Source organism: Photinus pyralis, unplaced genomic scaffold (assembly GCF_008802855.1).
Source record: "Photinus pyralis isolate 1611_PpyrPB1 unplaced genomic scaffold, Ppyr1.3 Ppyr1.4_LG7, whole genome shotgun sequence".
NCBI lineage: Eukaryota > Metazoa > Arthropoda > Insecta > Coleoptera > Lampyridae > Photinus > Photinus pyralis.
In genome coordinates, this window is record NW_022170738.1 from 13,995,792 (window position 1) to 14,022,157 (window position 26,366).

General features: G+C 34.7%; 1 protein-coding gene across 2 annotated transcripts in view; it reads left to right on the plus strand.

Annotated features, from left to right (window-relative positions):
* The first annotated feature begins 125 nt into the window (after nucleotides 1–125).
* Nucleotides 126–26,366, plus strand: part of LOC116176600 (rho GTPase-activating protein 100F) — a 95,956-nt gene continuing 69,715 nt past the window's right edge. For both annotated transcript variants that reach the window (XM_031495244.1, XM_031495242.1), the window contains exons 1-2: nucleotides 126–653; nucleotides 18,863–18,971. In XM_031495244.1, coding sequence (XP_031351104.1) covers nucleotides 18,888–18,971 — 84 coding nt within the window. In that variant the 5' untranslated portion in view covers nucleotides 126–653; nucleotides 18,863–18,887. The remainder of the gene's footprint in view (nucleotides 654–18,862; nucleotides 18,972–26,366) is intronic.

Consider the following 26,366-nt stretch of genomic DNA (forward strand, 5'->3'; position numbering starts at 1 on the left):
TTGGAAATGAAGTATTGGATAAGGAATAAGATGAAAGAGAATGGCGCATCCCTTGGCAGCTAATAAGGGTGTTGGAAAAGCTCGGAAAAGTTCGGAAAAGCTCGAACTGGGAGGGGGCCGAGCGCGTAAGAGTCGGGGTCGTTTCTAAATTTAAATCAAGCCGTTTTAAACACATTTTACTTAATTAACAAATAATTAGGGGTTGATTACAATGTCATAAGTGTTAATTTGGTTCGTTAGCTCAAGATAAGTGTTCTGTAGCCGACTATCGGGAGTGTTTATTCAATTTCGTTGCTGTTTACGTGGTGCCGACATTTTCTTGTTGCTTCCATCAAAATCGGATTAAAATCTCTAATAAACTCATTAAAAACGTAAATAGCCCGCTACATCGCAATTACATTAAGTTGGTTTGGTACCTGGAAAAAGGAAAAGGTTGAAAATTGCGCGGGGAACTTACTGTTTTAACTGAAAAGTGCAAGCCCTAGACTGGTATATTGATTAAGCTCCACAAACACCGTACATTTAAAAGACCGTTTGATTTGGTTGAAAAGTAAATCATCGCCAGCCGAAAATGCACAGGATCTTTTTCACGAAACGCCATCGAAAACTTCTGAACGAGAAGTATGAAAATAGGTGATAATGATTTTAAAAAGGTAACGTTAAGATTTTTTAATTCTCTGTTAGTTTATGTATCGGTATGTAATCTAGGGGAAGTTTAACACGCATATACTGTCGCAAAATTATTCCATAATGTGATTTTAATTACAATTCCATGTATGTCGTGCATAAGCTTTGAAACTCCACAGTGTATTGAGAATTTGGGCAGAAGAAGGGGAAGTGATTTACCTTACAGGGAAGCTTCAATTCAACATTCAAACTATAACAAAATGCCCTTCTACATTTAGGTTTAATAACATAAACAAAGTTTCCTTTATGATAAACTTGTTCCATTAACTTCTTACATGTTATATTAAATAGGTGCCGGAGTTTCGCATATAATAATATGATTTATAGGCATGTGGTAGCTGCTGCATTCATAGAAGCGCTTCGCAAATTAGTAGAAAGATTGATTTAATCCATTCCGTAACAATTAACTTAAGCTTAACTCAAACAGTTTACATTACAAAGGTATGCCAATTAATTACCTACGTCAAATGACTAAAACGAATTAGTGTTGCGTCTAACGTCAGCTAAATGGGAGGATGCCGCTATACGATTTTAGGTTTCTCGTTTATGATTTATTGATTTCAATTTTTGACAACCGAATATGGCACAATTTTATACACATTTTGTAGGTATGAATGGGAAGAGAAATTGCTGAATGTTGAATAATCAAAAGACGCTTTAAAATTCACATCAAAAAGAGTTTAAGTCATACGGCGAAAGCTTCATATCCAATTCTAACCCCCAGAGGAATAGGTACATTTAGAGCGCAGTTTCGCCTTAAAAGAAATATATTGCAATGAAATTTTGTCCGTGCAACTTCTTGGAAAAACACTAGTTGATCTATTAAAATGGCGTCCTTATAGTATTTGCTATTTAGAGACGTCGGTCGTTTGGATTTTCTATGTGGGGTTGTTTGTTGAAAGTCGACGCTCTTTAGGTATAGGAGTGGTTGTACACTGCTGCCTTGCAAGGAAGTTGATTTGTGTCTGACTCCTCCTCTTGTTTTTCAAAGTATTTTTCTCGGAAGCTCGACTCAAAGCTTAACTTGGCCTTTCGAGGTGCTCGGGAGGTACCTAACAATATGGTTTTTCAAATACTCAAAAGCTAGATGCTATACATTTCATTAAAATTCCAAAAAGTTGATGAACAAGTTATATCAGCACGGTTTTCAGATAGGTACCCAAAATTACATTAGGGAGTGGGTGGAAGCATCCCTCATTGTTCGTGCCAAAGCTATACTTAGCGGAGTTCTGTTCCAGGTTATTTGACTATATTTCGCCTTCTACTTTTAAATTTAATGAACATTTGAGAGACAGGGTTTCAGAGATATTCACATTTTAAAGTACAACGCGAATACATTTCTTTCAGGTGTGCGCAATTCCATTAAATAGTAGGTATTCAAACGTAGTCGTTTTCCTTAGATAAAAGTAATATGGACAGGAAGAAGATAATTTTAGGGGTGTTTAGGTCATTCTTATAACCCTACATCAGATTTTGAAGTTTTACATTTTTGTGACAAAAGTCAAAAGCTTAATTTTCTAGAAATACGGGAAATTGTTACCCAATCAAAATTAATCTCGGGAAAAACACTTAACGAAATTCTAGGCTTCAATCAAAACTTCTTATTTTTACAATAATTTCTTGTTCTTGCACCACCACGTGTATAAAATTTTTGTTTTACAGTTTCCTTTGCCAATTACCTCGACGTCTTAAGCTAAATTTTCACGTCTTCCACGTGCTAAGGTTCTTCAATTAATTTTTTATTCAACCAATTCAACTTTGCTCTTCCTCATGGATCTCCAGTAATTTCTTGCTATTTATTGTTATATAATTTGTAATTAAATTTTTTAGATTCCGGCTTCACCGTATTACCTAAGATTTGTGAAATGTAACTCATTTTTTAACCCGTTTAAACAACCCCAAAGGATCCTCGTGTGCAGTAATGTTTCTACATTAATCGTGTGGTTCCAACCAACCTGCCCTTAATTGGGATTTAATAAAAGTCTATTAAAAACATAAAAAACTCCGTCCTGCCTTTATTCTTTTCGACAAAACAAGGATTTTCAACTTTAAAATTACTCTACTACCTGAATTATTGTTAACTACAACTAACCCTTTTATTTTTTACCTTAAGATGGCGGATACGTCGAAACTAGTCGTGTTTTTATAAGATTATGGACAACTATTATTAAATTACATGGAGAAGTTAGATATAATCCGTTTATTTAATTTTTCAAACTTTAACGAAAACTGTCATTTTTCGATTGGGTCCTGTAAATTGTCCATAGCAGGGATTTTTGGGGGCTTTGTTTCCTGTTCTGAGGAACCAATAACAATCGCCAAATTTTATGAATAATTTTTTTCAAGCGACAGTTCCTGTACCTACTACATTCAAAGAAGATAATGCTAGGGGTGCTTAGGTAAAAACTTTTTTTATTTTCTGATTTATAATAAATCCCCCCCTTAAGGAACTCGAATAATTTTTATTAAAATATGCTAAATTTCATTAGAAAATGGTATGTATTCAAATGTGTCGCTCTCCTTAGGTAAACGTAATGGGCACAAACTCAAAAATTTTTGAGTTGCTTAGGTAGAAATTTTCTTATTTATAACAAAATCATTTCCTTAGGAATTGTTTAAATATTCTTATTTATAATAAATCTACACTATCATCCTTTAAAGAAGGCGAAGACATTTCTTTTATACGTGCTCAATTTCATTAAAAATAGCATTCAAATCTAGTCGCCCTCTTTAGGTAAACATTTGAAGGATCCACGTAATGGATACGAGCGAGTGAATTTTAGAGGGGGAGGGGGGCTTAGGTATGAATTGTTTAGATTTTTTTACTTTGTGTTGTCTAGAGATTGCAGCAATTGTACCAATTATGGAATAGTGAGCGAATCCCGATAGACATCGAATCGAGGCACCATGAAAGATTAGTCATCAGCCATAAAGAACGAAGGCGGATATGATGTAATCTTTCCGGGAAATATGACGTGTTTTGTTCTATTTCTAGAACATTCGGGAGCACTCGAGGACACTGGAGTTTGCTATATAAGCAAATCGAATTGCATTTCAGTTCAGTTCCAATTTCAACGCTGAAGTAATAAATAGTTCTCGCTATTATAAATTGTGCATTTGTGAGTGATAAATAATATTCCAACTGTTATAAATCAATTTACGTTACAAAACGCTTAAAAGTCGTTAAAGCAAGTATAAAGTCCTGTGCTATGCCATGTCACCGTTTTATTTACTCACAACATTAAAGAGCTTTACTGAAAGCAATAGCAAAAGCAATAACGTATGCATTGTACTTTGGTTCATTTTTGCTGTTTGATAATGTGTGCATAAAAAACAAAAGGGAATCTGAGGTTCACGCAGAGCGGAGCAATATTCGATTTTGTAAATACTTTTTAGTATTCAAATCCTTTAAAGTATTCAAATACTTTGTAATTAAATACTTTTATGGAAGCAGTATTTGTATTTGTAACTCAAATACTTTCACAAATATTTAGTATTCGAATACTTCGCAAGGTATTTGAATACTTTGAGAAGTATTCGAATACTTCGCATAGTATTTGAATACTTAACCTTCCTTTTTTTTTTACCAAAAATCGACTACTCCAAAATTTCTCGGGAAAACACTTTTTCTTATTAATTTTGGTGCGTAGAATCCAAAACAATTCGTACTTTTTCGATCAGACTTCTCAATCAAAAGTTATAGACTAGAAACCAATTTCGAAAGAAAATTCAAAGGGCTGTAACTTTTGAACTAGTAGCCCAATCTTGGAACTGTTTGAAATTATGGATTCTACAGGCCACATTCTATAAGAAAATTTTTTTTCCGGATCGATCTGAGACAATTTTTTTTTCGGGGCTCAAAAAAAGGCAGTGTATAACCTTCCTTTTTTACCAAAAATCGACTGCACCAAAATTTCTCGGGAAAACACTTTTTCTTATTAATTTTGGTGCGTAGAATCCAAAACAATTCGTACTTTTTCGATCAGACTTCTCAATCAAAAGTTATAGACTAGAAACCAATTTCGAAAGAAAATTCAAAGGGCTGTAACTTTTGAACTAGTAGCCCAATCTTGGAACTGTTTGAAATTATGGATTCTACAGGCCACATTCTATAAGAAAATTTTTTTCCGGGTCGATCTGAGACAATTTTTTTTTCGGGCCTCAAAAAAAGGCAGTGTATAACCTTCCTTTTTTACCAAAAATCGACTGCACCAAAATTTCTCGGGAAAACACTTTTTCTTATTAATTTTGGTGCGTAGAATCCAAAACAATTCGTACTTTTTCGATCAGACTTCTCAATCAAAAGTTATAGACTAGAAACCAATTTCGAAAGAAAATTCAAAGGGCTGTAACTTTTGAACTAGTAGCCCAATCTTGGAACTGTTTGAAATTATGGATTCTACAGGCCACATTCTATAAGAAAAATTTTTTCCGGGTCGATCTGAGACAATTTTCTTGCGGGCCTCAAAAAAAGGCAGTGTATAACCTTCCTTTTTTACCAAAAATCCACTGCACCAAAATTTCTCGGAGAAACACTTTTTCTTATTAATTTTGGTGCGTAGAATCCAAAACAATTCGTACGTTTTCGATTAGACCTCTCAATAAAAAGTTATGGACAAAAAACAAATTTCGAAAAAAAATTCAAAGGGCTGTAACTTTTGATCTAGTGGCCCAATCTTGAAACTGTTTGAAATTATGGACTCTCGATCGATCTCGATCTCAGACAATTTTTTTCCGGCCTCAAAAAAAGGCAGTACTTTTAAGTTATTCAAATATTTGAGAACAATTTAGAAATGTTTAGGGAAAGTTTCCATTGTCACAAAATCAAATATAAAATGCGATACATCTGAATACCGAACTCGATAGTCTACGTAACTTAAAAACAATAGGGACCTTTCTTATATATTCTTAAAATCATGTGTACCATTTTTCAAATTAAGAGATCTCAAAAATTACTACAGCGCTGTTAGTTAAAATTCAATGAACTGGTCAGGACAAGAAATATGCGATGTTGGGTGAAAGACGCACTTCAACACGAATCGGACAGAAATGACCACAACTGCCTGCTCGGATGGTAAGACTTCTCTTGTATTACATTCTATGCGTAAAAACTTGTTGCACAACATTAAACTTTTTCCGCATTATTTTACTAACATGACGACGATTACGTTTTGGATATCCGGCTGGACTACCGGTACAAAATTAGCGTCAAACTTTCAACATCGTCGACCCTCGAAATTTCTCCACATCGCCAGAACTGATAAAACACCTGCATCGATTATCTCGCACGTGACATTGACATCAATTAGTTCTTGTCCTATAAAACATTTTTAGCAACACCTGACCAGATAACAGTAGAAAAAAAATGGACTATTGTTTGCAAACTTACATCTAAACACAGATTTGTTTTAAATTTCATTGCTCGGAAATTACACCACTAGAAACGCGTTTGAATTATTGTAAAATAAGAGTACCTAGCTATTATGTCTGGTCAATTTGAGATTTTTAAGGGAGAAAGGGATCCCGTCCTGGGGGTTGACGCAGAGAGGAAATGTTTAGTTCGAACCTGGTAGATTTTTGTAAATTTACCAGCGACATAATTGAATTTAATGTTTTTATATCAAATTTAATTTTACGAGCATAGGAAACAACTATTTTACCGATACGTATAGTACGGATATTGGACATGTAAAACAACGACGGGGCGGTTTACAGTTCTAGACATAGATCAATAGATATGAACGAAAAAATGAATGAAAAATAAAAGCTTTCAGCGAAGATACAATTTCTCATATGCAAGACGAGTGCGGAAGTTCCTGCAAACATTCTGTGATTAGTGGAACGTCTCCCCGCATTCTTGCATTCTTTTGTTAGAGTTGCAAACCGTGTGCCGCCATTATCTTGCTTCCAAAGTAGAATTGTCAAAAAAATTTATGGTACAGCGTTATTGCGCCGCCTAATAAATGATGAAGAAAGATACATGCAATTAATCAAAAAAATACGAAAAAAGTGTATTGGAAAATAATCTCTAAGAAAGCGTAGAAATACAAAGGGTGTATTTATTGAGAACTCCTTTTATACGCTTTGAACTTTTCCATTTTCTCCTAAACTAAATCGTTAAAAAATAAAGCCGAGTTCATTAGTCTAAAAATGCATTACGTTTCAGTTTACGTATTTTTTTAGAATAAAGATAATAAAATTTCCTCTGTCACTTTTTCCTTATTTCAAAGAGAGGTACATAATTTAGCACTAAAAGTTAATCAGACCCAGTGAATCATAATTTGTACACAAAAATGTTTTCCTCCTGCTTTTAGTCCTCCCTTTTATCTTTTCACATTTTACGTAATAGGATTTCATTGTTCACTGGGAATGCTTAGTATAAAAGAAGTTTTTTTCATTACGTTATGACTTAGGGGATGGTGAATATTAGTCGAAACTATTAAAGTCTAACACGTGCCATACGAATCGATACCATTAACAGTAATTGCTGGTGTGAATAGAACTAAATTCCATAAGAGCACTTCTCTTTGAATCGCGTCAAAATATGGACCACAAGGTCGAGGGCTTTCAGTTTTTTCTCTGTTGACCGCTTACTTCCTGACTAAAAAGGGAATCCTTTTACAAACACAATCTGGTATTAGGCACTTATATAGATTTAGTCAGAGTTTCGGCTATAAATGTCAAGATTAAAGTCATTTAAAGTTCAACGAAATCCATGTAATGATACAAAAAGTCAACAAGTTCATTAATATTACGGGCTTTTACCTTAATTAGCGTTAGTCACGTAATAGTAGTAGGCATGTGTGTGATGTAATTAAAGGAGCAGGGAAGCCTGTCTGAAAATGATTTTTGTCCTTCCCCATTCGAGCTTTAAACAAAGCGATGTCGAGATTTTTTTACTGCTGTAAATTAACGCTATTGTTTGTGGGGACTACTTAAAATGTTTCCAGTCAGCAGAGAACCCTTTTTCATTTGACGTATCATGCTTAACTTCTAAGTAGAGGGTTGCATTGCAATGAAATGGAGATATTTTTTGTTTATTGCGCTACTAAAAATGTTTAATGATTCATTTTCACTGTCGAGATCTAAATCCCTCAGATGGGAACTAGTGCATCTCACTATAACAACGATCATAATCAATCAAAACTAAGACTTAACTGAGTAGATATAAATAGCCCATTCTTTTCCTTTTCCTTCCACTTCATTTTTTTAGCAAAATCGCAATTTCAAAATTAATTTTCCTTGTAAGGTCAAGTGCAGTCACTACAGAATGGCAATGGTGGACGAATCATCAAATTCTTTTTAAAGCAAAGATCAAGATCCTATGATTTATCTCACTCAGCCATTCGCAAACCCACCCCTGCTTCTTCCACGAGGGTAACTAGTTGCAGTGATCTCTCGAATTACTTAATTGAGTAGCGAAAGCAAAACATTAGTACCTACACCGTTTATGAGATCGTAATGACTTTCCGTCTGCCCGTCCGTTCGTCCGTATATATGAGCATATTCACAATTTTTTCCATATCGAGTGCATCGATTGCTCACCTAGTTGGTTAGTATTGAATGATTTTCTGTTTCGAACCCCGCGTCAAACGTCATATGGCTTAAAATTTAGCCCATATTCCAGTAAATTAAAAAAATTAAAAAATCGTAGTCATAAAAAATACAAATTAACCAAAAGTGTACACGACTTCCAAGAATTTAAGCGTTTGCGCCGGTTAACCAAGGCATTAATGAGTGAGTCATGTAACCGGCACATGGCATGTCTTGAGCATTCCCTTTCATCGGATCCGAAGCAATTCTGGTCATTTATTCGATCAAAGAAAAATATTTCTCGTATTCCTGGTGAAATGCGTCTCAACAACTCCACTTTCAACGAACCTCAAACAATTGTCGACGCATTTGCTTCGCATTTCTCAAGTGTGTACAGACAACCCCTACCTAATAATAATAGTAATCAACCTCTCTATTGCCACCTTAGTGGTCGAATAGCCATGGACGAGTTTACTGAAGAGGACATTATGCATGCCATCAAAGCGCTTAAAAATAAGTAGACAGCCGGACCGGACCAAATTCCAGCATTCTTTATTAAGGACTGTGCCAGCATACTAAGTCGACCTTTGCTAGTAATTTTTAATTTAGCTCTGAAACAGCGCACTTTCCCTGAAGTATGGAAAACTGCTAAAGTCTGCCCGATATTAAAATCGGATTCCCCCTCGAAGATTGAAAACTATCGCCCTATATCTATCCTTTGCAACTTCTCGAAATTATTTGAGATGGTATTATATAACAAGCTATTTCATCAAATTCAAGCACAGCTATCGGAATACCAACATGGATTTGTCAGGAAATGATCTACCATATCAAATCTTGCCGTGTTTACCCAAAGTTGCGCCGAAACCATCGACGAACGAGGTCAAATGGACGTTATCTACACAGATTTCCAGAAAGCATTTGATCAGATTGACCACCGTATCATGCTGAAGAAGTTATCTGACTACGGATTTAGCGTCGACCTAGTAGATCTCTTCGAATCATATTTGTCAACCCGAACTCAGTTTGTATGGTACAATGGTTACCGATCTCGATCATATGTTGTAACCTCAGGCGTACCTCTAGGGTCTAATTTGGGCCCCCTACTTTTTTTAGTATTTATCAACGACCTTCCCCGATACATCTCATCCAACAAGCTGATGTTTGCCGACGATCTCAAAATTTTTAGAAAAATTACCTGCCCTGCGGAGTGTCGTAGACTGCAAGACGATCTAGATTCCCTACGCGAATGGTGCCGATGCAACAACCTGCACTTAAATGTTTCAAAATGCAAAGTTATGTCTTTTACTCGTTCATATAGTCCACTTCTATATAATTATACCATAGACAAGACCGTTCTGGAAAGAGTCAGTGTAATTAAAGATCTGGGCATTCACTTTGATCCCGCTTTAAATTTCTCCTACCACATAAGGAACATGATAAAACGTGCTCTCCAGACTCTGGGATTTATTATACGAACAAGTACCGCCTTTAGGAATACTTTTACTATAAGAGCTCTGTATACTTCGCTGGTGAGAAGTAAGCTGGAGTACGGTGCATTAATTTGGTTCCCACTATACCAAAACTACGTCCACGAAATTGAGCGCGTCCAACGTAGGCTTTTAAAATACCTATGCTACCGAGAAGATGGATGTTATCCCCCAGTCGAGAATGTGTGCGCGGTTTGAACTTTTACCTCTTAGTACCAGAAGAAAGCGGCTATGTGTTACCTTTCTCTACAAACTTTTGTCCAATACTGTCGATTGCACTTCTTTACTAAACAAAATCAGGTTCCGCGTTCCAAGATTGTCATCAAGATGCACAGCAACATTCAACCCGTTCAGATGCAGAACTGCTGCGTTACAGAGATCACCAGCTCATTTAATGTGCTCTCTGGGGAACGAATTACCTTCCACCACGGATATATTTAATATTACTTTAAACGAACTGTTAAAATTCGTTGAATGAGTTTAGTTGTATCTGAGTTGAATTTTTAGATTTTTTTTTGTTTATTTTTTTTTCTTTCTTGAATAGTTAGCGGCTCGCAATTACGGTAACATTTCTTTTTTAGATATTGTCCTGTTATAGAGAATCTACTTGTTTGGACAATAAATATTATTATTATTATGGTCGGTGTTTCTTGTGAGAACTCAGGTCTAGCCTGGTTAACTAATCGCACGGATTAAAATCAAGTAACGATTAGTGTCTGTGTCTGTGTCTAGTGTAGGGTTCTAAAGAAAAATAAAAAATAAAAAATAAAATAAATATTCGCACACTCACATTGGAAATCTAGGGATAGTATGTAATTCATACTTACCAACATAGCTATTGATGGGCACAATAGCCAACGCTATCAGGAAAGAAGAAAACAAAACAAAAATATCATTATAATAATTTCTGTACTTTTATTAAATAGAGTTTACTGTGTAAGTGTTTCTTTGGCTTTGCGTTTGGGTTGAATACGAGTGGGTTGTGATAACGTGGTGTGTTTCTGTGAAGAAAGAGTTTTGTGTTTTTTAACTGTGCTAGGACGTGTAACTTTATTGGGTGGACCTGTCTTTGTAGTGCAAGTTGCTTTACTTGTATTTATGGTGTTTCTTTGTTCTAGAGGTTGTATTTGTGTTGTTGCTTGGATTATTGGTGGAGACATTACGGTATTTTGTGAGCCTGTAGTGCTTTTAAGGTTGTTGCGTTTCGGTTGAATACGAGTGAGTTGTTTCTGAGAAAAAGGAGTATTGTGTTTTTTAACTGTGCTAAGACGTGTAATTTTATTGGGTGGACCTGTTTTTGTAGTGCATGTTGCGTTACTTGTTATTATTGTTATTATTATTATTATGGTCAGTGTATCTTGTGAGAACTCAGGTCTAGCCTGGTTAACTAATCGCACGGATTAAAATCAAGTAACGATTAGTGTCTGTGTCTGGTGTAGTTATGTAGGGTCGAAAAAAAAAAAAATTAATTAATTAAAAATTCACACATTCACATTGGAAAGCTAGAGATAGTATGTAATTCATACTTACCAACATAGCTATTGAGGAAAGAGGAAAACAAAACAAAACAAAAAAAATCATTATAATAATTCCTGTAATTTTATTAAATGGAGTTTATTGTGTAAGTGTTTCTTTGGCTTTGCGTTTGGGTTGAATACGAGTGGGTTGTGATAACGTGGTGTGTTTCTGTGAAGAAGGAGTTTTGTGTTTTTTAACTGTGCTAGGAGGTGTAACTTTATTGGGTGGACCTGTCTTTGTAGTGCATGTTGCGTTAATTGTATTTATGGTGTTTCTTTGTTCTTGAGGTTGTATTTGTGTGGTTGCTTGGGTTTTTGGTGGAGATATTGCAGTATTTTGTGAGCCTGTGGTGCTGTTAAGGTTTTTGCGCTTCGGTTGTATAAGAGTGGGTTGTTTCTGAGAAGAAGAAGTTTTGTGTTTTTTTTAACTGTGCTAGGACGTGTAACTTTATTGGGTGGACCTGTCTTTGTAGTGCATGTTGCGTTAATTGTATTTATGGTGTTTCTTTGTTCTTGAAGTTGTATTTGTGAGGTTGCTTGGGTTTTTGGTGGAGATATTACAGTATGTTGTGAGCCTGTAATTCTGTTAAGGTTTTCGCGTTTCGGTTGAATACGAGTGGGTTGTGATAACGTGGTGTGTTTCTGTGAAGAAGGAGTTTTGTGTTTTTTAACTGTGCTAGGACGTGTAACTTTATTGGGTGGACTTGTCTTTGTAGTGCAAGTTGCGTTACTTGTATTTATGGTGTTTCTTTGTTCTTGAGGTTGTATTTCTGTTGTTGCATGGGTTATTGGTGGAGACATTACAGTATTTTGTGAGCCTGTAGTGCTGTTAAGGTTGCTGCGTTTGAGTTGAGTACGAGTGTGTTGTGATAACGTGGTGTGTTTCTGAGAAGAAAGAGTATTGTGTTTTTTAGCTGTGCTAGGCCGTGTAACTTTATTGGGTGAGGGCGTCTTTGTAGTGCGTGTTGCGTTACTTGTATTTATTGCGTTTGTTGTGTTTGTGTGGTTGGTTGAGTTAAGGGTGGAGATACTACAGTATGTTGTGTGTCATGTTGCGAGTCTAAAGTGCTGTTTAGGTTTTTGCGTTTGGGTTGAATACTAATGGGTTGTGATAATGTGGTTTGCTTCAGAGGTGAATCTCTGATTGTAGTATATGTTGTATCATTTGTTGTACTTGTTTGTTCGGTAAGTTGTATATGTGTGTTTGTTTGGGTTAGAGGTGGAGATATTACAGTATGTTGTGTACCGTGTTGTGAGCGAGTGCTGTTGTTTACATGTATACGTTGTGGATCATTTGTGTATGTAGTATCTTGTGTTATGTTTAGAAATTTACGAACGATATGGCATGTGTTGATAATGACTGCTTTTTGTAAATGTTTGTATGTGTTTTTGTCTAAACCTAATAGTTGTAAATTGTGGTGTATTGTCTTTGGTATAACTCCGGTAGCACTAAGAATAATGGGAACTATAACAGGAGATTTCATTCTCCATTGCGTCTTAAGCTCGATAGCTATATCGGTGTATTTGCGGTGTTTTTCTGCATGTGTTTTAGTTAAGTTGTTAGTGTTGGGGATGGCAATGTCTATAATACAAATGGATTTTTGTGTTTTATCTATAAGTGTAATATCTGGTCTATTTATTGTGGATAGTTTTGTGTGTGAGTAGTGTCCTGTCCCAATATAATTTGTGTGTGTTGTTTTCAAGTATAATCTGTGGCGTGTATTTGTAGTATGGTGTCTTATCTGTTATGAGATTGTGTTTAAGTGCTAATTTTTGATGTATGATTTTAGCTACCTGATCGTGTCGATGTTTGTATTCAGTTTGTGCAAGTCGTGTGCATGCCGATATTATATGTGGGATTGTTTCTGATGTTTGTGAACAGAGTCGACAAGAATCGTTTGTCACTGTTTTGTCTTTATGTATGTGTTTTTTATAGTTGCGAGTATTAATGACCTGGTCTTGTATTGCTAACATGAAACCCTCAGTCTCCGGGAAGATATCACATTCAGACAACCAAGTGTGCGTTGCTATAGAATCAACACAATCCTGACTAACCTCTTGTGGAAATCGTCCATGTAACGGCTTTTGGTTCCATGTCTGTATGTTATTTGTGATGTATGTAAGTTTGGATGGAGGCGGGAGTATATTAGTTTCGTGTAGGTTAAGTGGTGTGTAAGATTTGTCTGCATATGTTACTGTTTTGTGTAGGACTGAAGTATCTGTTTTATTATAAAAGTATTGTCGCAAATTGTGTATTTGTGTTTGGTGCAAGAGTTTTATATCTGTAAGTCCTCTACCTCCTTCCGAACGAGGAAGGTAAAGTCGTATAGTAGAGGAGCGAGGGTGATGTATGTGGTGTTTTGTTAATAGTGTACGTGTGTTTCTCTGTATTTGTTCTAAATCTGTATTTGTCCAACGTATAATCCCAAAAGAGTATGTAAGCACTGGTGTGGCATAAGTGTCAATAGCTTTGATTATATTTCTACCGTGTAATTTTGTTTTAAGTATACTGCATACTCTTTGTAGGTATTGTGTGATAAGTGTTTGTTTTATACTCGTATGTTTAATGTGTGTGTTTTGCTGAAAACCAAGATACTTATAAGTTTCATTCTCGTCCATGGAATTTATTAAATTACCCTGTTCTAGCTCATAATCTAAAAGTTGTCTTTTACCAGCTGTGATGTGTTGTGTTTTACATTTATCGATTCCAAAGTCCATTTGTATGTCACGTGAGAATGTTTCGGTAATGTGTAGAAGGTGATTAAGTTTTATGCTTGTGGAAGAGTATAATTTAAGATCATCCATGTAAAACAGGTGTGTAATGTTGTGATGTATTTCGTGGTTGTGTTTAATATTGTACCCAAAGTTAGTAGTGTTTAACAAGTATGAAAGTGGATTAAGAGCAAGACAAAACCAGAGCGGACTTAAAGAATCGCCTTGAAAAATTCCTCTTTTAATTTGTATTGGGTCGGTAATAAGTTTTGTGTCGTTTAGTGTAAGTGTTAACGTAGTATTCCAACATGACATTATGTAATTGAGGAATTGTGTAATATTGTTGCTGACTTTGTATATTGAGAGTACTTGTTGTAACCAAGAGTGTGGTACTGAATCAAATTATTATTATTATTATTATTATTAAATTAGTGGATTTCTTAATAACTTCTGTATTCGTCTAGCCGCGTAGATCAAAACTCGCATAGCCGTCCATGGTGTCCTCATTATAAAATAGATGAAGTACACAGATGTGGATGAAAATATCTGATTCGCCTAGGTTTTTGGATATGCTGTTTCTGATTTTTATTCTAAAATGATACCCCTCTAGACGAGGGTGTTAAAAGAATTTCGATCTCGAAGAAAAGGGGGTATATAATAACATGACACATGAAACATGACCGTAACGGAAACAACTCTCAGTTTTTGAAATATTCTAACGTATTGATTTATAACAGTTAATTATGATTCTTGTAAACCTCTAAAACCAATTGAGCAGATGTATAACAAACGAGCGCGATCTATTTATCACTTCAGCGTCGACGTTGGAACTTAAATTAAACACAATTCGACTTGCTTAACCGAAAGTTTCTAGAAAGATCGCGGACATTATCGAGAATTCCCGAATACCTACGAAGTCGGCATATCGCATTTCTCAGAAAGAACACATCCGCTTTCGCTTCTGATCGCCGGTGACTAATCTTTTATAGTGCCTCGATGGCAGCAGCTGACGCTCCGATGTCTGGGATATTCGCTACAATATTTAAAAATACAATTCTTGTCCCGACAACAATGAAACAAAAATATACAAGTGACAACTTTTTCAAGTTCAATAACCGTTAGGTTGGATAAAAAATGTCTCCCAAAATATTTAACCCTTTTAGATTTATTTGATAGTCACCCGCAATATATTTGGACTATAAAACTCAATCTACCTAATTCGAAGAACTTAAGAATATATTAGCCAAGAATGCTGAAATATCTCACTTTAATTTTGAGAAATGCTCATCTAATTTGAACAGATTTCAGGAAATCAATTTGCGCAATTACTGTCAACGGATTATACTTTGAGTTTAATAAAAGCGTAATTAGTGGTGAACTCGTCTTCGATTTTATTTATTGTGATTTGTTGAGTATTTATCTATTTATCGCAATCACGTCCCACTGTTGGGTAGCGCATTTTTAAAGAGCTTTCCAATAATTTTTTTTGGAGCAGATGTTAAATTGACATTTTATAGGTTTGAATAAGTAGACTGAGTGCCATTTTAACTGTATTAGGGTAGATAAAGTGAACACTTCAACGGCAAGGGTAGATAAAGTGAAACAAATCATTGTAGATTCCAGTTACATTTGTCATTCTTTAAAACTGGGACGCGAAGCACGATATAAATTAAAGTTCAGAACGGAATCCAATATCATTTGCATCGAAAGACGGGAAAACCTAAGCTTGCTATTTTGGTACGTCTAAATGCCTACAGAATTTTTTACAATGCTTTCTATGACTCTGCTATAAAATAAAGTTTTGTATTATACACGACTTGAAAGGAGTAATTTATTTTGGAAACAGGTTAAACCCCAAGACCAAAAAAGTAAAAAAAACCTTTAAGGGTTGATTTAAGAGTGGCGATCCTTCCGATTTGCCTGTGGGTTTTCGGGGTTATAAAGACAACAAAAATAAATTACAATATTTCAGCTTGTTTATAATAACCATCGAGTTACATCCGTTCTGGGTTACTTTTAAAATATCTATATTTTCAATAGCTCTGCTATAAAATAAAGTTTTTTTATTATACACGACCTGAGGAAGTAATTTAATTTGGAAACAGGTTAAACACTAAGACCAAAAGGAAAAAAACCTTTAAGAGTTTATTTAAGGTGGCGATCTTTCCGATTTGCCTGTGGGTTTTCGGGGTTATAAGGACAACAAAAATAAATTACAATATTTCAGCTTGTTTATAATAACCATTGAGTTACATCCGTTCTGGGTTACTTTTAAAATGTCTATATTTTCAATAGTGTATAGATTTCCGCAATGGGAATATTTACATTCATTACCTCCAATCGAGTATCCTCAAATGTAGGTACGTTCATAGACTAAAAATACTATTCCATGCTACATTAGCGCTAGTATTGTCCTCTGAAATGTGGCAAATTGAAGAAGAAGGTTGTTGGTTGGTTGGAAAATATGTTCTGTAGTATATTTTTTTACCCTCACCAACAGAGGGTGACTTCCACCCATGTTTTTTTAACATATCCACAATTGCTCCAGGATGGATCTGCCAAAGAGGTGCAGCATCACGGTCCTGTATACAAATAAGGATGAGTTGGTCAATTTCAGGTACACTGGAACGGTTTCCGAAAATTTATTTATATTAATTAAACTGAAGTAATACAAATTATAGAATAACCTCTTAGCAAACGTCATGTGTGTATCCGAGCTCTGTACAGGCGTAGGGAAAGTACTCGCAGTTGAATTTTATTGATAGTTATAAAGTTGCCTGATATAAAAAATTTTTAAGTTTTTTTGTAAGAAGTCTAAGTGTTGAAGCGTTTGTAACGGAAGGTGGAAGTTTCTGAAATATTTTTATACCAGAGTATAAAGGACCGTTTTGGCTGAAAGCATGTTTGTATTTGGGTAGAATAATGTTTGCTTTCTTTCGAGTATCGCAGTTATGTATACGTCTTCATGTTTATCTAAAAACTGTAAATTTCTATAAATGTGTTGTGTGACCCTTAAGATATAAAGATTGGTCATTGTTAAAATTTTTGCATCAACAAATTTTTGTTTACAAGAGTCGCGTTTGTTCAAGTTGTACATGATTCTTATTGCTCGTTTCTGGGTTTTGAAAATTGTATCGGAATCCACAGAGTTTCCCCAAAATTCAATGTTAGGCTTTTGGTATACCCGCAAATTTAAAAATAAATTTCAACACTGTTCCTATAAGCTTGCAACAGTATAGAATTATGCTGGGTTACAACCTAAAAAGTTAAGAAGGAGGAGGCTCGGGCAAATATAAGTGCTGGTATACATTTTTTGATAGTATCCAAATCGAATAGCAGAATGAGAGTCCTTGTTGAAAACTACTTTAGAGATATATTACAACTATATATTAATAGTTGTGGTAGTAAGGAAATCAAAATCGTAAAAGACACCTACAAAATTAGTATAAAATGCGGTCAAAATAAAATAAAAAGGTAGTGAATCCAAAGGGAGCCTACCTACAATGTTTGTTGCCATACCAATAAGCAGTTTCTAGTCTATAACTTTTGATTGAGAAGTCTGATCTAAAAAGTACGAATTGTTTTGGATTCTACGCACCAAAATTAATAAGAAAAAGTGTTTTCCCGAGAAATTTTGGTTGAGTCGATTTTTGGTAAAAAAAGGAAGGCCTTTTTTTGAGGCCCTCAAAAAAAAATTGTCTCAGATCGACCCGGAAAAAAATTTTCTTATAGAATGTGGCCTGTAGAATCCATAATTTCAAACAGTTCCAAGATTGGGCTACTAGTTCAAACGTTACAGCCCTTTGAATTTTCTTTCGAAATTGGTTTCTAGTCTATAACTTTTGATTGAGAAGTCTGATCGAAAAAGTACGAATTGTTTTGGATTCTACGCACCAAAATTAATACGAAAAAGTGTTTTCCCGAGAAATTTTGGTGTAGTCGATTTTTGGTAAAAAAGGAAGGTTATACACTGCCTTTTTTTGAGGCCCGCAAAAAAAATTGTCTCAGATCGACCCGGAAAAAAATTTTCTTATAGAATGTGGCCTGTAGAATCCATAATTTCAAACAGTTCCAAGATTGGGCTACCAGTTCAAAAGTTACAGCCCTTTGAATTTTCTTTCGAAATTGGTTTCTAGTCTATAACCATTGAATAAGATTTATTATTCAATGCTATAACTTTTGATTGAGAAGTCTGATCGAAAAAGTACGAATTGTTTTGGATTCTACGCACCAAAATTAATAAGAAAAAGTGTTTTCCCGAGAAATTTTGGTTGAGTCGATTTTTGGTAAAAAAGGAAGGTTATACACTGCACACCAACAACTATATTCTTGAGGTTGTGGCACAAATGAATAGGTATACCAATCGAAGTAAATGGGGTAGTTTACCGTAAGCGTTTTCATTTCTTACTAAGCATATTATTATGGGGAACTGACTTTGCTTTCACGCCTATTACCCCGTTAACTCTTAAATTGATATTACTCCGTCATTTATACCGAAATGTACATAAATTTTCTGGAAACAATGAACGTTATACTTCAGCCTTCTTCCTAAATTCAATTTAGAAATGGCGCGGACTAAAGTAGCGACCTAAGTAAACGTGTGAGCAATATCTTTAGTAATTGCTTTTGCCATACTTAACTTTCCGATGCCCGTTACAAACTTTGTTGGATTGGATAGCGATTGCGAAGTTAAATATTGGAAAATTTGTTCCAATATATTTCCATACCTTCCACAGTTTCACAATTGCTCCCAAAGGGAATTGCAGTTGTAAAACAAATCAACCACTCCGCCGGAATTGCCTCCCCCGAGTTTATTTGTGACGTACTTCGATACGGAAGCGTCGTTAACACCCCACAAACAAAGACCGTAAAAAAAGTGATTAGAGAATGTATAATGCATAATATTTGTATCTCTTGTTGCAGGAGGATTTCCCAGAGATAATCTGGTATGCAGTGGCGGAAATTGGCGCGTTCTAAGATAACATCAGGTCGATCGCGTACGCGCAGTATGCTTTGCTGTGGTCGAAGAAAGGTATGGATACTCCATTTTTTTTTCAGAATGCATAATTTATGCCAACTTTGTTTATAAACAGCGAAATTATTTTATCGCGGGCAGTCAATCTACGTATAATTTTCGTTCGTGTAAACTCGTTTCTTTTCTGGGCCGAGAAAGGTTCATTACGGAAATAAAAGTATTTCGTGATTGGTTGACACGTACGTTTTACCTACGCTAATTACGCTGGCGTGCGTACGAGTTTTACTATAATGTCACGTGTGCTACATTCATAACCCTATGATTGTATTAAACTTTTATTACCTTTTATAGGAAAAACGATTTAGGGCGTAGGATTAATACTTTTGGATCATATGAATTTGTGGGGGTTAAATTGATTCGATTGGAATTAGTTTACGTGCACACAATAATATATTCCTACAATTCTTTTCATTAGTTTTTCTTCTTTTCTGAGAGGTCTCGCAAGTTTTTGACTGAACTGATTTGTTTGAAATCTCATAACTTTTATCCCTTTTTGTTTACCATTGAATAAGAAATCTGGGTTCATATTCCATGGTAATACCATTCGATAATACGATTCTTTATATTCAATTGTAATACTCAATGCATATTATAAGAGAATTGCATCTCATCAATAAATGCTCTGGCCACCCCCCCCTCCCCCAAACAAAACAGTTTTGTTGCAAAATTTGCAAAAATTGGCACAATACCTTTTAGATGAGCCCATATCACATTATACCTACTCCTTACTTTTAAAGGAGTAGGTACCTATTTGTACCAATAGTTTTACCTTGTTAGTCTCCCTTCTTAAAATCTGAGGTGAGAGCCACAAAAAATAATTAGTTTAGAAAGCTGTTCAGAATGTTCTGTATTTCATAAACTGATATGCACTTGTGATTTTTATGAAAAAAAGAGCGCAGTGAAACTCATTTTGATTTTTTTAAATAGCAATACCAACCCATTTTGGGTTCATCTTATAGATGCTCTCAATTTATTTGCGTATTGTATTATGTACCTACCCATCATAGTTTATTTGTGGACAATCAAATGCTCTTGGGAATAACGGAGTCTACCCCTAAATACCCGCATTATCAAAACTTCTTCCTGATATTCACATTTTACCTTCCAACAAGATGGCGTTCCATCCCATACTTCCAGAAGTACGATGTATTTGCAAATTGCAAGAACAGGTTGCAAATTTCATCGAACCTAACATGTAGCCTCCAAATAGCCCTGACTTTAACCCTGTTGATTACAATACTTGGACTATAGGTACGTAGAAGCATGGTTCGCGAAAACACTATTTTCAACTAATATATGACTTAAAACATAGGATAGTTTTTTTGTTGAAACCATCAACCCATTAATTGAACAGTGGCGTCGAATTCTGCAAGCTGTGGTAAAACTTGGTTGATTCATTTTAGGTTGATTTAATGAATTCAAATTTTAATTAATTCATGAATTTAAACAGAGTAACTTGCGCAACAGTTTAAATGCAAGCTTTTATAAATCGTTAGTCTTTTAATATGCTCTAATATACAGGGTGTTTTTTTGGGAGCTTTAGTTAAAAGTTTCTGGGAAAGTAAAATAGGTAGGTTTTTGAAAATTTGTACTTAGGAGTTACTCTGAAGGCCGAATCTATGTAAAATATTTTCAAAATATCCGCACTTCCGGAAACACCGGAAGTAGATAGTAATTCCGTTATTTTAAATGGCAACCCCTATTTTTTATTGCATTTTTGGATTCTACGTGAAATTTCAGTTCTTTTGATACCCATATGTCGATATCTGCCATTTATGGTTTTTAAGTTATTTTGACTTTAAGAAAAAAAATGGCGGATGCAGATGGTACCTTGATAATTGATTACTTGAAAACGGTTGTAGTCATGGCAACCCATTTTTATCAGTGCATAGAGAATGAATAGGGCTTTCTTTTAGTGTACTTAAAAAAAAGTTAAGTTGCGTACAACCGCACCTATGGAGATCCAAATTTAAGAAACTTCAAAGTCTATAAACTCAGTTTTTTTAAATGGAATGATCATGTTCTTACTATTCCATGAGATAGAGAATCCAAATGGGCATATTTTGACAATACATGTTCCTATAGCTATCTTTAACAGTTTCTGACTTATTCCCATTTGATGCCATTTTTTTTCGCAGTTTCTTTTTAGTAGTTGGCCACCAGGATTTTATAACAATCGAATTTTAAACAAATCAAGGAATGGATTCTTTAATACCATTGATTCTAGTTCTAGTTTAAATAATTCATTAATAAATAACTCATTTATTAAGGATATAGGACGGAAAATTTTTGAAAAATCTAAACAGAGTCGTTCAACTGAATTTCTTAAACAACGTATAAGTCTGGAAATTAAGAGAGGTAATGCGATATCTGTTCTAGCAACAATTCCATACCAAAAATGTTTCAACGAAGTTTTTTATATTTTGCATTGAATTTATTTTGTTAATCTTGCATTTGCAATTCAATTCATTTTCTTAAATATTCTCTCGTAGAGCTTTGTATCACTTGTGCTTCAACGGTTTGTAGTGCATTAGGGGTACAAAATTTCCAAAATGCATACAATTTCGTTCCAGTTTTGGAATGAATGTACGGAAAGCACGCGCCGAGATTCTGCCCATTTCACCATAAATAACAATTAAATTCTTAAATAGGTGAAACCACTGCGAGTCATTTCTCGATTTTTGAAAAACTTATGTTAACCTATAACAGTGGGTGGTGGATTAGTGTCACTAGATTTGTTTAAAATTCAATTGTTATAGAATCATGGCCGACTACTAAAAAGAAAATCCGAAAAAAATAGTGTCAATTCAATAAAATGGGAATAAGTCAGAAACTGTTAAAGATAGCTATAGGAACATGCATTGTCAAAATATGCCCATTTCGATTCTCTATCTCATGGAATAGTAAGAACATGGTCATTCGATTTAAAAAAACTGAGTTTTTAGTCTTTGAAGTTTCATAAATTTGGATATCCATAGGGGCGGTCGTACGCAACTTAACTTTTTTCTAAGTGCACTAAAAGAAAGCCCTATTCATTCTCTATGCACTGATAAAAATAGGTTGCCATGACTACAACCGTTTTCAAGTAATCAATTATCAAGGTACCATCTGCATCCGCCATTTTTTTTCTTAAAGTCAAAATAACTTAAAAACCATAAATGGTAGATATCGACATATGGGTATCAAAAGAAGTGAAATTTCACGTAGAATCCAAAAATGCAATAAAAATAGGGGTTGCCATTTAAAATAACGAAGTTACTATCTACTTCCGGTGTTTCCGGAAGTGCGGCCATTTTGAAAATATTTTACATCGATTCGGCCTTCAGAGTAACTCCTAAGTACAAATTTTCAAAAACCTATCTATTTTACTTTCCCAGAAACTTTTAACTAAAGCTCCCAAAAAAACACCCTGTACAGGTATAAGCGGATAAAATATGGAACAAACCCATTTAAAAAAATGCTCACACAGATCAATCATAATCTTTCTTGCGCATTTTTTGCACTAAAGAGAATCTACAGGGTGGGTCAAAAATTTAAGTATGCACCTAAAATTGAATTGTGGTTTTTTTATTTTTGCTCCGAAAGAGTCAAAGATAGGTTTAGAATATGTTATCGTTATGTACCTACATGAGTTATATACGTAGAATCTGACACAGATTTCAAAAATGGATTAAACAACCTGTACCATTTAAAAACTTTTTGACGCACTCTGCATATTTTCTCTTTAGTGCAAAAAATGCGCAATAAAAATTATGATTGCGAGCATTTTTTTAAACCCAACATCTGATTTTTAAATGAATTTGTACTATATTTTAACCGCTCACTGTAGGTTTAAAATTTTTTCAAAATCGCACCAAAAGTTATTTAAGCCGAACTTCGGCTCACTGTGTAGGTAGATACTCCTGAACTTTTTACAATGCTTACTTTTCCACTTTCAACCAAATTAGAATATAACGACATCCTTGTGGTTGATCAAAAGAAACTTTTCCGTCATTCTATGATGTTCCTGATAATCGTTTAATGTGTAGTTCCCGTAACTTATTTAGCGTGGCGAATATTCAGGAAATTCAGAATTGTAGAGAATTTATGGTAATACTTATCTTTTACAAAGAATACCTACTATACGTCTATACTAATTACAGCACGAAAGACAGCATCAAACTTTTCATACAGTTGAGTTTTTTTATAAATAAAACGCATCTAAGTTTTAAATTGTTTATTTAAGGAAAAACGTTTTAGTCTCAGTTCATATGCCATAACAAACTACCCTGAAAACAAAACTCTAAAATACGTACAAATTATCGTGCCCGTCTTTCCAAAATAAATAAAATAAATAAATAAAGATGGCCCCTCAATGCAAGAAAACTCCAAACATTCAGACAAATTAAAGAAAACTCGCTCAAAAATTCAAAAATACGATACAAAAACTTCACAAAAATCTAAAACATCAACGAAAATGCAAAAAATTCCATGTTTAAAATTTGATACATGAGTAATGAATGACTTCCCCGAAAAAAACAACTGCACGTATACTTGTTAACGTTCGCGTACCCTCGTGAAATCGGGGGTTGGCCGATTAAAAGCTAGTACACATCGGAAATTTCGTAAAGCTCTCGAGAATTAATGGAAAATATTTGCTTAAATTTCCGGTGTGCGAATATTCGTTCTTAGCAATGCGAATATTTCCGGAAATATTGCAAAATTCGCTTGGAAATATGTGCACATATTAATGTGACATTACAATGACGTATTATAATTGTACTAACCATACTTTGCTCAATTCATTAGATGAGGCAACAAAGAAAGTTAATTTTAAGATAAAATTCACTTTTTGTATAAAAATAAAATTGATATTCCGTCAGATTTACCCTGTTGTGTGACAATCTCTAATCTCTTTTGGTGTTATCTGTTATTTTGGTATTCTTTGATCTTCTCTTTCAGTTTTTTTTACATTCTAAGGGACCGTAAGAACTAAGAAACTGAAAAGAATATGTAGGTGTAAAAAATTATGGGTTTTAAAGACACGTTAGGAGGCGCAAGTCATGATCGATTCAAATATGTTTTTATATATTATCTCCTTGCCATGGATGGTACTGGTACATTACAATAAATAAATGTACCGGGTTGTGATTTAGTAACGGATAAATTCAATAAATCGACCTTTGGATTTTATTTTTAGATTTCGCATATTTTGACATAAAATGTAGGTACCTATAATACGTATATTAATAAAATAACACTTTATTGCAACATAAACCGCTTCATATGTTCAAATATGAAAAGAACACTTTATTGCAATATCTTGAGATTTTAAAAAAAACATAATTTATGAATAGGTTTATGTTGCAATAAAATGTTATTTTAATAATTGTACGTAAAAATTCCGTGTTGACTGTTGAAGATAGCTATAGGATATTTACATGAAACATGTCCATAATTTTCTGGAGAATCCGAAAATGCAATAATATAGAGGTAGGTATTTCTATTTAAGGAAAAAATATTTTTCTGGCAGGATTTTTTTGGGTCGATTCAGTTCAAACTTTGCACAGTTGATCTATATGCTACAAGTATTTTTCGATATATTGAAAATGGGTCAAATCCAATGACCCCTTGGGGTCAGGCTTCTCTGTCTCTGCCAAACGCTTGAACTTATTCGGTTCAATCCGAGGTTCAATCTTTATACAGTTGACTTATATGCCACATATAATAAACCTATTGAAAATGGATCAAATCCAATGACCCCTTGGGGTCACGCCTCTCTGTGTCTGGTAATTGAACCTATTCGTTTCAAACTTTGCACAGTTGGCATATATACCACATGTAACAAGCCTATTCAAAATGGGCCAAATTCAATGACCCCGTAGGGTCACACCGAAATGCTCTGTCGCATTTTTTAGATCCGCTTTAGGGGTTGTATAATGTATATCTTTATTACAAAACTTGAAATGAATGTGAAAGTTGAAATAAATAAAAGTTTCTTTTATGGAACCATAATCTTTTTATGAATCATGGACATTTGTGTGACATATTGAAAGTGGCAGACTTTGTTAGAAACGTTGTGACTGTGTAACTGAATGACCTTTCCAAACAATGCTGTACATCAGTCCGGAACTCTATTTTTTTTAATCTAAATATTTTGGGCATTTATCACCAATCGCAGTTCTTCAACTTTTAGGTATTAATTGGAATATGCGTGGATGGGATTTGTTCAACATTGAATTTAAACCTTCAACGGAGTTATTAGTTCTATGGCGGTTGGTAACAGCTTCACATTTTATTTAGGTATAACAATATCCAGCCCTTGCTTCACATAGTAATCATAAAAACTTTGAAGTTGTAGATGTTGCAACGGTGACGACATTATGGACAACCATCCTTCAGTCATGAAAGGTAGCTAGGAGAAGTCAGGCTATTGCGGAACACATTCTGAAGTGCAGACGAATTCCTGCATCACAGGCGTAGTCTTGATGCTACAATCTCCATGCTTGAACTTTTCTCCACTGTAATGGAAGTGACAACACTAACGGTAGTTGTCAGAAATTCTCATTGCATGGCAAGCATTGCTGGAACCTCGAAGTCCAGGTGAAACGAAACCGAACGCAATCCAGGAAATGCTGGAGAGGTACCCCGTGTTTAAAATTGCTTAGCCTTCCATTTGCTTTTGTCATTTATCTCCAACATACTAACATTCTTCTTATTTCCCAGTTTTCATCCAGAATCAGAAATTTGGTACCATCCGTGAAGCTGGTTAGTTCTTCAGCAATTTATTGCAATGTCTTTTGATGTCGTTGTTAATCCATGGGCAGTAGTACTAATTCTGTTGAGTGTCCTTTCCTCAATGAAGATATCTTTGTGACGGATTCATAAACCCGATCAAATAAATTCGTTATCTCCTGCTGACAAATTTTAATAATAATAATAATAATTCTTCGTTTTCGATACTTATATTTTAACTTCTGCAGCCACTACGTTTGGTCTGCACTGTTTAACACGACAATACTAATCACAATGATTATACTCCTAATAAATAAAATTTAAATCCAATAATATAATTGTGGCAATGGAGTTCTTTCTTCTTTGTATAAATACCATTTTTCTGTCTTACCTCTTTCACGTTTCACCCTACACGCAAATCCGTTATAAAACGCACCCATTTTAAATAGTAGTACGAGTAATAGAAACAGACTTAAAAAATTATAAAAGAATTTTGTAGGTTGGGGTAGTTTTTGGATTGTAACTTTTTGGGTCGATAGTCTACGAATCTTCTTATATCCACAGAACATGTGTACCAATTTTCAAAGCGAAGAACGTCTCTAAAAGTTATCGTGCACACAGACAGCCAGACAGACACCAGTACAAAATTAAAAACAATATTGAGGATCGTTAAATAAG